We start from the raw sequence: 13,907 nt of genomic DNA, 5'->3' as shown, positions 1-13,907 counted from the left end.
GTTTGTTTTTTTTTTTCTGTAGGATCAGTACAATTCTACTGGTTTAATCTCTTTCTCTTTAAAGCTTGAATTTTCAAGATCTTATGAAAAGTATTTTGGCTGTAGAAAAGCTGACTCCTGTAGTTTGATAAACATTGTCTCAGTTTAAATCAATTCGTTTTAATACTGCCTTTACTCACTCCTTAATGTTTATCCATGCTGGTCTCCTTAGCACATGTATCTTATTTCAAAGTCTTTCTGCTCACTTGATGAAGCCTGCTGTTTGAAGCAAATTATGACTAATCCAAAAATTATAATACTGTCATGGCTTTGCACAGAGGAGTGGCCATTTTGGCTGATTTTATTACAGTGTCATTTTGTAACATCTTTGTGTCCCCATACTGCAGGAACCCTTTGACATGAGCTGAGACTGTTTTGGTAGGGCTGTTGCAGTAGGACAAGAGGCAATGGCTTTAAACTAAAAGAAGGGAAATTTAGACTAGATATAAGGAAGACATTTTTTTGCAAGGGTGGTGGAACACAGCCTCAAGTTCCCCAGAGAAGTGGTGGATGCCCCATCCCTGGAATTATTCCAGGCCAGGGTGAATGAGGCTCTGAGCAACCTGGTCTAGTATTAGGTGTCCCTGCTTATGGCAGTGGTGTTGAAACTAGATGATCTTTAAGGTCCTTTCCAACCCAAACTGGCCTGTGATTCTAACAGATTGCATCTTTCCAGTCACATCAATCAATATGATCTCTTCTTGGTGAGAGCTGCATCTTTTTATGATGAAGTTCAAGGGGAGAGCAGGCTGCCTTGGAGTTCTCTAAATGTAGCTGGTAGTTGCAAACAAAATCAGAAAGTGCAAATATAAAAATACTCCTTGGGCTCTGGAATATGCCAAAGGCTTCAATCTCACCAGTATATATAAACTCAGTGAATACACAGTACATGCACCCAGCTGTTTTTTGGCATGCCTTTAGACTCCACTGGAACTATTTAGTTTGATAGCAAATGCAATGACAGATACTTAATATTAGCATAAATTTTGTTTCTCTGAGACATTTTATTGCCAAGAATATCAGCCATCATTTTTCTTTTCTCCTTTTTCCGTTTCTGATTCTCTTTGGCTTTACTGTTGCCAGTTTTTAAAATCAGATTTAGCTGTTTTCCTCTCTCTTTTAAAGCACTGAGCATTTTTACCATCACCTCTACAGTGGCTCCATGCTGAGAACCCACATAATCCAGGCAAATCCCCTGCATACAGTGTTGTTAAAAGCCACAGTTGTGGGGTTAACACAGAATGGTCATGAGCCAAGCCCTTCACTGCTCCTCCTAAAATAAATGGTTGCTTATGCTGCTGCCATATGGCCAAAGAACATGAGCTCACAGCCGTCTTCTGATCTGCTCGTCCACGCTTTCAAGTGCGCTGACTCTTAAACTGGTCTTCTCCCCCGCGTTATTTGTAGTTCCTCCCCTGAGTGGTGAACTCAGGAAGCATGCAAGTATGTCAGATAAATAACTGACTCAGCTGTCCCGTTAGCCTCTCCTGGGTGAATTCAGTGCAGCCCGTTACTGGGGAGCACAGGCTGCGAGCAGGTACCACGGCTGGGGACTCCTGGGGTGCAGCGCTGGCCTCTAGTGGAAGGTGCCCAGTCCTTTTGGTGAGCTTGGGCTTGAGACATGCAGCCCAAAGATTCTTCCCATTCCCAAACTTGCTTTAAACCTGGATTCCCCACCAGCCCTGCGAAAAAATCCCAGTGAGTTGATTCTGCCTTCTGACTGGTTTGCTGAATGCTACAGTTTGAGCTGTTAAACAGTAATATAATAGCACTGAGTTAAGGAATTATTCTCATTACTTTCTTTAAATTTCTCATTGTTCTTGGAGGTTCTCTTGGCATTTGCTGATGTGAGCTGGTTCTTCCTAATGTGAAACTGGGGCAATATAGTATTCTGGCCTATTCTGGCCCATACATTTTAATATATCTGTGCAATCTCAGGTTACATTGTATAATTGGATATAATACTTTTCTGAATATCTGTAATGAAAATCTGCAGACAGCATGTGAAGGGGAGGATGTAAAATTCTTACTACAAATACTGGCAGTGATGCAGTGTTCCCATAAGTAAACTTGGAGGAAGCAGACTGAAACATGCAGAGTCGCCTTGTCGCTGGAACTTAAACAATGAGATAGGAAAAGTATTCTGAAAGATAAGAAATCTGTAGGTAATGTATAATAACATTTTATTTATTATCTTTTATAGAGTGATCTCTCAGAAGAAACCAGCAGAACCTTGCTTTATACCTCCATCTTGTTTATGAGCTGTTGTAAATCCCTTTTTTTAGGCTGACAGAGTAGGCTGCTGTAGGAGGTCCTTTATTATATTGGTGAGTGATGCCTTTGGGTTGTGCAGGTGAATCATTGTTGATCCCTCTTTCTGCCTTGAGGTGTGAGTTTGTGTCATGAGTGTGCTTTCTGAGAGATTATGTTACAAGTGTCTAAAAATCAACTCAAAATCAGCACATGCTTGATCCTTAAACATCCATTACAGCATTTTTAACAATATTGTGCTCTCTCTGTCTCTTAGTGCAACTTTGCCTTAAAAGGTTAAAGTTTTGGCATTTAATCACTGTTGAAGTGGAATTCTGTTTAATGTTCTTTTTTTGGTTTAAAATCTTACTCTACTTTCTCTGTTTTTAAGTTACTCACTGTGGCCCCTAATAGATACTACTTTCTTTCTAATCTGACCCATGCTTCCAGTCAGATATTCATAAGTTGTGCTTGTCCTTTCTGCTAGTTGGCGGATCCAAAAACATTTTGCTATTTTTTTCATTATGCAAATATTATAAGAAGTCATGCTTGACATGTGCTCTTCAGGAGAAGACTTCAAGAGTAAAATTTTCTATATCTTCTGTGAAAAACATGCTCATTGCAGTAAAAGGGTAGTAGTGCTTTTATGTCTTCTCAAAAAAAGACACATTGGCTGTTGTGTTGGTTTTTTTAATGTTGAGGTATTTACAAGTATAGTGTCCAGAAAACAACTTGTCTTATTATGTTAACATTGCAAAAGTTCTTCATAAGCCCTTGGGAGGCAACTTAGCTTCTGAAAGCTTAGTGGAGAATCTGTTAAATCAGCAGAAGAATATTGAATTCCTGGTTGAGATTTGAAAAATGCTTGTTTCCAAAACAGAATATGCTGAATTATGTCTTTCACTGAAACAGCCAGCCAAAAGATGGAAATGTAGGAATAATAAACAGAATGAAAGAATAAGCCTTTGCAAAAACAAGGGGGTTTTAATGTGGAAAAATTTACAAGCTTGATTGTATAATAGCATCACTCTGACTTGAAGAAACAAACTTCTAGAGAATGATATATGTAACCAAATTTTCCTTGCCAGTTTATTTTGATTTAAGCACTTCCCAATGTCTGAAAATACGGGCTTTTTAAAGTGGAAATTTTATTTTCTTTTGTTTGGCCCATTGATAGCAAGGTATGTGGAGAAAAAGCACTATAGATGTTAATGACATAATTTTTTATCTTCTCTGTCATTGAGACTAGTGCTCTCAGAAAAGCAACAACAGAGTATTGCAGCCTGATCCATATCCTTACTGTGTAGGTTGAATGTAGCCATCATCTGTTTGGGGAAACAGGACACAATGGCATCACATTGTTCTCTGTGCCATTGAAGTGGATTGTGATTTCCTTCTCTTTGTTTTGTTTGTTTGTTTCTTGTAATGGAGGACTTTTAATTGTATGCATGTCTGCTAAAAATTGTAGTAAGCTTATATGGTCAAGGATTTCTGTAAAATTGGAGTTTAGGCTGGTCATGTAGTTTGGGAACAGTGGTGGATTCTACAGAACCTACCGTTTCCACAAACTCTTTTTATTTCACACAACAGCCAGTAAACATTAATGCTTAGGTTATAACATGTCTTTCAGCATTATTTCCTGAAAAAGTAGATTGAGATCTGCTGCTTTGATCTCCTTTCACACCATATGCATGCTGCTTTCCATCAGAGCTGACGTGCTGGGAAGCAGCTCTGTGGAGAAAGACAAGGGGTGCTGGTGGACAACAAGTTGTCCATGAGCCAGCAGTGTGCCCTGGGGGCCAGGAAGACCAGTGGTGTCCTGGGGTGCATCAGGAAGAGCATTGCCAGCAGGTCCAGGGAGGTGATCCTGCCCTTCTACTCAGCCCTGGTGAGGCCACAGCTGGAGTGCTGTGTCCAGTTCTGGGCTCCTCAGTACAAGAGGGACATGGAGCTTCTGGAGCGGGTCCAGGGGAGGTGAAGGGACTGGAGCATCTCTCTCACGAGGAAAGGCTGGGAGAGGGAACTGGGCCTGTTCAGGCTTGAGAAGAGACAACTGAGAGGGGACCTCGTCAATGTACACAAGTATCTGAAGGGAGGGTGCCAAGAGGAAGGATCCAGGCTCTTCTTGGTTCTGCCAAGGAAAAGGACATGGGGCAATGGGCAGAAACTGATGCACAGGAAATTACACCTGAATAAAAGGAAGAAATTCTTTATGGTGCAGGTGACTGAGCACTGTAACAGATTGCCCAGAGAAGGTTGTGGAGTCTTCCTCACTAGAGATACTACAGAAATTTCTGGATACAATCCTGTGCAAAGTGCTCTAGGCTGACCCTTGCTTGAGCAGGGCAGTTTGATGAAATGACCCACCTTGGTCCCCTCCTTACCCATTCTGTGTATACAAGCACTCAGAACTCCCATAATCTCCAAAACATTTAGTTGGCCAAGTAACTTCTTTTAGTTAGCTTGATTTTTATTTTTAGTTCTAAGAAAGACCAAAACTTGTTTAGTTCTGGGAAAGCATTTGTAGAAGGAAGGGAAAAGTTTTATTATATTCTCTGGGTTGTGGCTATCAGGGAAGAAGACAAGAAACTTGCTCAGGTAAGCAGTCCTATAAAATTCATAGGCCTCCTACCAAAGTGTATCTGCAGAGGTCATGCTAACATCGGTAAAGTTGTGGTTTTTGACAGGGTGAACTGATGGCCAGATAAATCCCTTCCTTGACTTAAATAAGCTCTACTAAGATAAATGATTCTGCCACAAATTAGGGATGGCACCTCTGTCAGTAGTTAATATAATGCTTCTCACCTCCAACACCTGGCAAGAATTCATAAGATGGGACCAGCTTGAAAAACAGTGTGAAGAGAGTTACAATAGAGACTGAAAACAACTTTTCCACAAAGAATTAATAGAGTATTTTCAGCTTAAAGGTGCCTTATGGATCTAATATGAGCTTGCTATAATCTTACAGTGATTTAAAGCATCTTTAATATGCACCCGACAATCTTGTTAACAAAACCTATTTTTTGTTAGACACATACTGAGTCTTGCCAGAGGCCGTGTGCTACTGTCAAACTACATCTTCACAAGTTCTTACAGAATTCTTACAAATCTCTGCTAATAAATGTTTTCATTTCCTTGATCACATAATGAAAACTAAACCTGAAGGTGTTTGCTTGCGTTACAGCATGAGCTGTTATTGAAGGATGAAGTAATTGGGCCAGTAAATATGTATCACAAGTGGAATGTTTCTGCATGTACTGAATTCCAATCTGTTTGTATCAAGAGGGTTTTTTTTTATTCTGCATTTTTCATTTCATCATTAAAAACAAATATTTTAGTTTTCCACCAGTATGTAAGGCAAAGGCATGAAATTGCTTAGTTTAGCTTCTCTTTCCATGTTGACAACAAAGTTAATAGGTTAAATTAAGGCTGCAGTAATAAAATCCTAATATTAGTTTTGAGCATCTGTAAGATTGGTTAATGAAGGAGTATGGAGTAAATGTAAACTGTTATTTGTTGACCAACAAGAGCTTGTGCATACAACTTAAAGTTTCACTGATTAGCAGTCATTTTTCAAGATGTGTCCTACTATTTTGTTTTGAAGTCTTTGTAAGAACTAATTAAAAATGTAAAGTTTCCTTTATATTGCAGTAAGAATCTTTGTTTTAGATCCAGGAGGCAGTGATCCCTAGTGTGACAAGCAGATAAAATCCTGTCTGTGTGTGGTTTTGCCTGTCTGAAGTTGGTTTGCCCCTCTGAGTTCAGTGTCAGAGGGTAGTCTGTCTGTGTATAATGCAACATGCTTTTTATTTCTCAAGAAGCTGTGCTGATGAAGTGTTGCACTGTTTAGAACAGATTTGTGATTGCTCTGCAATTACTGCATAGAGATCAAGGCAAGGGGAGGGAAATGAGTACATCCTGGTTGAACTGAATTTTCTTTTGTGTTGAATACCATCTATGATAGCTTATTTATCAACCTTAATAGATGACAGAAATGTTATAAATACTAGATTTTTGTGAGAGAGTAACTTCCACAAATTCCTGGGGTTCTTTGTAGGGATTTTTTTTTTTTAACATGGAATTGAGAAGTCAGTTGTGAACATCGACTCTAATAACTGTCTTCTTTTTTTTTTTTTTTCCCAAAGGCTAAGTTCATCCTGGCCTTGCAAAAATTTTTAATTGCTGAGCAATTGTTTATTTGTTAAGATGACTTTCACAAATCTGGGGTGTATGAGAATCCTTGAGTGTCTGGACTGTTAGTTTAAGCATGAGCTTTTATGAGAAAAGTGAGGTTAAATACAGGTGACTTACTCTGTTGATGTGTGTCATTGCAAAAGGAGTTTAGATGTACTGTGGTGGAATGTGCAGCTCCCTTTTTATCCTGCTGATAATTATAGTCAATATAAACTCAATTTCTACTTCAAGAAGAAATGTTTTTAAATATCTCTTATATAATAAGAGAATCACACCTTAGGTAAGGTTGCAAAGGGTCCACAGTGGGTCATTTGGTCCAACCATCCTGCTCAAGCAGGGTTACCATAGAACACTTTGCACAGGATTCTGTCCAGACATTCTTTAATATCTGGACCCCTCAGTTTAGGAAGGATGGTGAGGTGTTCGAATGTGTCCAGAGGAGGGCAGCAAGGCTGGTGAGGGGATCTGGAACATAAGCCCTGTGAAGAGCAGCTGAGGGAGCTGGGATTGTTTAGCCTGGAAAAAAGGAGGCTCAGGGGAGACCTTACCACTCTCTACAACTGCCTGAAAGGTGGGTGTAGCCAGGTGAGAATTGGCCTCTTCTCCCAGGCAACCACCGACAGAGTGAGAGGATAGTCTTGAGCAGCACTAGGGAAGTTTAGGTGAGATGTAAGAAAAAAACTCTTCACTGGAAGAGTGATTGGGCAATGGAATCCTCTGCCCATGGAGGTGGTGGAGTCACAGTCCCTGGATGTGTTTAAAAAAAGACTGGACATGGCTCTCAGTGCTGTGGTTTAGTTGATGGGGAGGTGTTAGCTTAGGTCATAGGTTGGACTTGATGATCTCAAAGGTCTTTTCTAACCTAGTTCATTTTATGATACCTGGTGAGAGAGAGACTCCACAACCTCTCTGGGCAGCCTGTTACAGTGCTCAGTCACCTGCACCGTAAAGAATTTCTTCCTTGTATTCAGATGGAATTTCCTGTGCATCAATTTCTGCCCATTGCCCCGTGTCCTATTCCTTGGCAGAACCAAGAAGAGCCTGGATCCTTCCTCTTGGCACCCTCCCTTTAGGTACTTGGGGAACAGGTATCCAGCTGGAGCCTGTGCCACTGATTACAGCCCGATGGGGTCTGCCATTCAGCCAGTTTTCAGTCCACCTCACTGTCTGCTCATCCATTCCATACTTCCTGAATTTGCCTGTGAGAATATTGTAAGAGATAGTGTCAAAAGTCTTGCTGAAGTCTAGGTAGGCAATATCCATTCTCTCCCCTCATCTGTCCAGGTAGTTGATTCATCATAGAAGTCAATCAGGTTCGTCAAACATGATTTACCTTTAGTGAATCCATGCTGACTACTCCTGATAACCTTTTTGTCATCCATATGGATAGAGATGGTCTCCAGAATGAGGTGCTCCCCCATCTTTCCTGGGACTGAGGTGAGGCTTACTAGCTGGTAGTTTCCTGGGCTCTCCTTCTTGTCTTTTTGAAGACCGGGGAGACATTTGCTTTCTTCCAGTCCTCAGTCACCTTTCCTGATCACCAGGACTTTCAAAGGTGCTCATGAGCTCCCTTGCTGTGGTGTCCACCAGCTCTCTCAGCAGATGTGGATGCATCCTGTCAGGGCCCATGGACTTGTTGATGTCAATTCTGCTTAGGTTTTTTCTAACCCAATCCCCCTTCACCAGGGGAGAGTCATCTTTACAATACTCCTTTACCCTTCCTGGTCTTCTGGGCCAGAGGTTCCTGAGGACTGGTCTTGTCCCTGAAGACCAACAAGCAGGCATTCAGTAACTGCCTTCTCTGCTTCCTATTTTCATTGTAACTTCGGCCTTTTGAGCATTATGACCTCTAAAGCAGGCACCTTCACAAGTGATCAAGTATTATTCACAGATTCACCATGTATCCTGAATTGGAAGGGACCCAGAAGGATTGTGAAGTCCAGTTCTTACATGAATGGCCCATACAGGTATTGGACCCACAACCATGCTCCAATCATCTGAGCTAATCTCAAGGTCATTGTTTTAGCCTGTGGGAACCTGTTCTGGCAGACAGTAATTTACTTCCAGTGATTACAAGGAATATGCATCTCATGTGCTTTCAGATTCATAATGGAGTACTTCCTCTAGGGTGTTGGATTTTTTTTTTCTTAGGTACATACTAGCTGCAGTTTTAAAATAATATTTCTTTTACATTGTATATTTGTGTCAGGAGAGTGTTTCTCGGCTTTCCATGGTGTGTGACCTTTACTTCTTTTTACTTCTGATACAATGGCAGCATGTTCTTTGGGAGATATATGTGCACTTTAGACTAAATGATGCCCAGGCTACTACAAGCAAGGAAATGTTTCACTAAATTTTAAGAGCAATCTAGATATGACTGCAGTAAACTTGCAAAAGGGTGTAGAAGTACAGGAAAAGTTATTAGTTATCCTCTAATTTCAATGTTGCTCTGTCAGTAGCAAGTTTAAGCCATTTACAGGACCCATAAGGGACTTGAGATGAGTTGATCTGATAAACAGTTCTAGTTTTTTTGACCTTTTGAAGAATTCGGTTCCAGTAACCATCCTTTTCTTCCCCCTTTCCTTCCTTTGCTGAGGGTCATCACATTCCAGTTTCCTAGATGAAAGGATGTTACCAGAATAATTGCACAACCTCTATGCAAGAACAATTGGCAGGATGATGTCTGATCTGGCCTTTTTTGCATAGTCTTGAAAATGCAGCTGCATACTGCCAAAAATGCCAGTTGCTGGAGAATTTATGCAGTCCTGACAGTTTTTCTAGGCCTGCAGTTGAGCAGTTGTGGACAAAGCGCTAACCTTCAGGAGATGCTTGAGCTGAGAAGGGATTTAGAGGTCCTGTTTCAGTGCTCAAGCACTGTTTGGGTTGCCAGTGGGATTAGCAATGATACCTACTCACTGCTGTTTCCAGCACTGCTTTGTTTGTCTTTGTGGTCCCAGAAAACATGGTGGAACTGTACTAGCAGAACAGCCTGCTACACCAGTGTGTCCAAGGGGGCTGAAGCAGTAGAGCCAAACACTGGATATATGCTTGTTGCAAGCCTTATTCAATTAGCATGTGGAATCACTCTTCCAAGTGTAGGATTTTATAGTGGAGTAGGAGACTAAACATTTTGAAGTACAAAGAGTACTTGCACAGAATGCAGGGAGAAAGGCAAGCAGAGGACAAGGAACCTGTGCTCAATTTTTTTTTTATTCCTGGTGCTTTGTTTCACCCACAACTACAGTTCTCTTCAGATGGTAATGACATGTGATGGGTAGTGAGCTATTGGGTAGAGATGCCACTGAATAGGTTTTCAAGTTCTTGGTAATATTATTGTAGCCACAAGTTTTTAAAGTAATAATTGCATGAAATTACTTGATGGCTCTAGAGTGAAATAAAAGCTGATAGACTTTTGAGACCCACAGACCTGAAGAAGGCAACATCTTCCAAATCTGTCAGTTGCTTTTAATAGGTGATTACATCTCTGTAGAGAACTAAAAGACGCGTTCTTGAGACTTGTTTACATCACAAATTGTGCTTCAATCTATAAGGACAAATCTAGAATCATAACCTTTTTTTATTGGTAGGAGTTTAGGGAAGACTGTGAAGCAGTTGCCAACTACAAATTAAGATTGCTCTTTAATCTTTAGTCTGGAAGGCTCCCAACAACATGGAAAGGGGTGTGAATGTATAGAGGGGAAAACCATTAGGGTGATGAAATTCCTTCTGCTTCAACACTGTAAACTCTATGCCTTATGGGAACACATAGAAGATGTACGTATGGCAAAAGCTGCATTCCTTTTCCTAGAAGAGGGGCTAATCACAGCAGCTGTGTATGTTACCTTATTACTCCACACTGGTGAAATCTGATTTCTGTTTTGATGCAATTGTACATCACTGACCTGACATCAGAAATTGTTGCATTTCTGTGTGTTTATGAAGATGCAGCTTTCTCAGAAAATAGCAAAATAGCTTTTTTCCTGCTTGTAGTTTGCTGTGGACACTTGTGTGTTTATTGATTACCTCAATGTTAGAAATGCAAGTAGTGACTTTTGCCCACTATTTTTAATATCTTGCAGTAAGCCTGATCATTTTAATTTTATTGAGTTTGTTTCTTCTTTTCAACTTCATTTTGCAATCTGGGTTATTTAAAATGACCAAATAATTGATTTGAAAACATAAGGGAAAGCTGGGTCTGCAGTATAGGATCTGATCTGATGTGAATAAATTAAAAATTTAGTTTCATAAGTTCAAGAAGCCTATGTGTTTTACTGAAATCTTACTGCTTTTTGGGGAAGAGGAATTAAGCTTCTGAAGAAACTCTGGGGGAGAAAATATTAAGAAATAATGCTGTTAATGGAGAAGAAGAGATATCTTAAGTGGCAGCCAGTGCTATTAAAAATACCAGCTTCTGCCCACTAATGATAGGCCAAGTTTTGCAAACTTAGCAGGTTTCACCTTTTTTTCTTATGCTATGCCTTTGATGGGTTTTTGCTTTTGATTGCCTGGTTGTGGGTGGAATGTCTGATACTCTTGGCAACAAATACTACATCGTATTATTTTGTTCTGGCCTGGAGCAGAGCTGTGTGGGTGTTGGATGTTTCTCTGAGACCTGGCATTCCTGTTAGCTAATCACCTTGTGTTATCTACAGCTTTAAAGGAAGATGATTCATGTCTAGCAGCCACCTTCACTGTGTGGCACAGATCTGCATGCTGTACATTTAAGGGTTCAGTTTATGAATCACCCACATGGGCAAGGCAGTGTTTGGGTAATCATTATCCAGAAATATACTTTGTGGACCAGAGACAAGTAAGTCAAGTGTATTATAGTCTCATCAATGGCATTGTGCTTAATCTTTTAAGCACATTAGAGTATTAGTTGATCAGAAATTTATTATGATCTGCTTAAGTGAGATGATCTGAACCTTTTTCTGGGCAATACAGGAATGTAGTACAGTGTGCTAGGCTAGAATTTAATTAACTGATAAATAGGTTATTCTGTGCATATATCTGAACATCTGAAATATTTAAATTGTACAAGCTGTCTAATGTTCTGTGTACTAATTTTGACAAATACCAAAAAATCCTTATGGAGATGGCTGAATACGTGATAAATTGGCTGCTGCCACTTAAGTGAAGTGTGCTGGATTATCAGAAGTAATTGGTTTAATTTAAACCCAGCTCATTTTAACTGGAAAAGGTTAGGGAGCAGCCACGTGATAGTTCAGCAAAGAGATCTAAAGAGAAAAGTAGTAATTTACAATAGTGCAGGGAAGCAGGATAAAACATGGTGAACAAGACCAGCTGATTCAATAGGTATTCCATTGATTATTCGAAGTGTAAGCAAACTCTTCTTCAAGATGCAGTTACTAGTGAATTCTGATAAAACTTTGAATTCTGTTTAAAAGAAGGTAACTGCCTTTTTTTTGCCGGTACCTCCTGATTGAAAGAAAACCTGATATGAGAAAACTAGGCAGTGCTTGGACTTAATAATTGTGCTTTTCCTGGTCCATTCAGACTTGTCAGAAAATGCATGATTAATCTTAGTTACATGAAGGAAAAGAAACTGCAAATCCCAATTTGCATTTATTTTTAACGCTTCCATAAGCACAAGCAGGACATTAATGTCTCATACTTTAGTTTGAGGTCTTGTATTGCAGTTATGGATGTGACTTAGGACAGTTGAATTCAGTCTCACCTTCAATTCTTTTCTAGGGAGAGCACGTGTGCAGCAGCTAGCAGAGAACACGAGATATTTCAGGAGACGACTGAAAGAGATGGGCTTTATCATCTATGGAAATGAAGATTCCCCTGTTGTGCCTCTGATGCTGTACATGCCAGCAAAAATTGGGTACGTTTGACAGCATAACTTCTTACCTATCTTCTTTGAAGCTAGGTTGGTGGAAGAATATGAAGAGTTTTCTAAAGATAAGAAAAGATTAGTTTGATTTTTTTCTTTTATGATCATTACTGAGTCTTATAAAATATGGAAACTGAGAAAATTGAAGCTTGTAGCATCAAGAAGGCACTTCAGGGAAGCAATTTTGCCTCTTTGTGTCATGTTTTAAAGGCTGGGTTGTGTGTTTCCATTATATTTATATGTAAAGTGTGTAAATTTGCTACAGAGGAGCTGAAATTGAATGGAAATTAACATTAAAAGTCACTGGAGGAAATCTTTCAACTAGTTCCTGGACCAGATGGAGCCAACATTTTCATTGATGAACTTTGAAAATTAGAAAATTAGTGGGGCAAGACATGATGGGACACAACAACATGTATTAATGAAGTTTTTAAGAGGTCTAGATATAATCACTCAGGTATTGGTACTGTAAATACTCAAACAACTCTAGCACACAGGTTTATTAATGCTTGCCAATTTGTGGGGTGCTGTGTGGATAATTAAGGCTAAAATTCTGCAAGGAGGGTATATAAAGTATATATTGAAAATGTTTTCAGCATAAACAAAAACCTGATTTCAAGGACAACTTGGCTTTGATCGGTACTTTTCAGGGTCTGTATAATGCAGTGCTCAATCAACACTTTCAATTTTGGAAAACATAATTTCATTTTTAGCTGTGCTGAACATCTCTAGTCCTTGACTAGCTCAGGCTTCAGTCTGGCACTTCTTATGAAGCTAGATACAGTCGTTCTCCACCCTTCTCAGTGTAACAAAGTTTTAAAAGGCTTGTTACCTTTATGGGTGCTGCTGACAGAGGACCAGCACACAGTGGCAGCTGTTTCCACTGCCCAGCTTCTCGACCAGTCAATACAATCTTTTCCTTGGAAACGTACACGGAAATATTTATTAGCTGAGCAGTTGGGCAGTATCTGACTTAAAATGAGCAAGAACAGAGAGCTCTGATGAGAGTTGGCCCTTGGGATCTGCATCAGGTCTATTTGATCCTTTCTTTGTCCCTTGTAGCCTGTTTTTAAAATAGTTTGAGAGTAGTAAATGGATACAAAATGAAGTGTATCAGGATGCACCTATATATAAGGGAAATAGTTCTGGCAGAAAATTTAAAGACCTAGTAAAAGAATATTATTTTTATATGTCCTTATAAACCTCTCAAGTTAATTGCTACTTCTGACAACAAGGTCAGTTTAAAAAGGATTAACCATTTCCTGTGACCTACAGAAACACCCCCAACTGCACTGCCATTACAGATCTGATCGAGGTCTTTGTGCCTCTCATTGTATAAGTCACAGCCACTTTCTTTAATCTCCTTAAGAATTTGCTTTGTTGAAGATAATTGTGTGACAGTTGTATGATATTTTTGCACCTTCTTTAAAAATATTAGGTATCATATTAGATTATCTCAATTTACTGTGGTGATTCAGTGGTTCCTGTGATACTTATAAAGTGGTACATTCTGTGATGCAATAATGTACTTTAATAGAATTAAATTTATGAAAACAAAACATCT

General features: G+C 39.6%; 1 protein-coding gene across 8 annotated transcripts in view; it reads left to right on the top strand.

Annotated features, from left to right (window-relative positions):
• Positions 1-13,907, top strand: part of SPTLC2 (serine palmitoyltransferase long chain base subunit 2) — a 77,795-nt gene that overhangs the window by 52,313 nt on the left and 11,575 nt on the right. For all 8 annotated transcript variants that reach the window (XM_056493812.1, XM_056493811.1, XM_056493810.1 and 5 more), the window contains exon 10: positions 12,199-12,334. In XM_056493812.1, coding sequence (XP_056349787.1) covers positions 12,199-12,334 — 136 coding nt within the window. The remainder of the gene's footprint in view (positions 1-12,198; positions 12,335-13,907) is intronic.

The sequence above is a fragment of the Oenanthe melanoleuca genome, chromosome 5 (assembly GCF_029582105.1).
Source record: "Oenanthe melanoleuca isolate GR-GAL-2019-014 chromosome 5, OMel1.0, whole genome shotgun sequence".
NCBI lineage: Eukaryota > Metazoa > Chordata > Aves > Passeriformes > Muscicapidae > Oenanthe > Oenanthe melanoleuca.
This window is presented reverse-complemented; position numbering and strand designations above follow the sequence as displayed.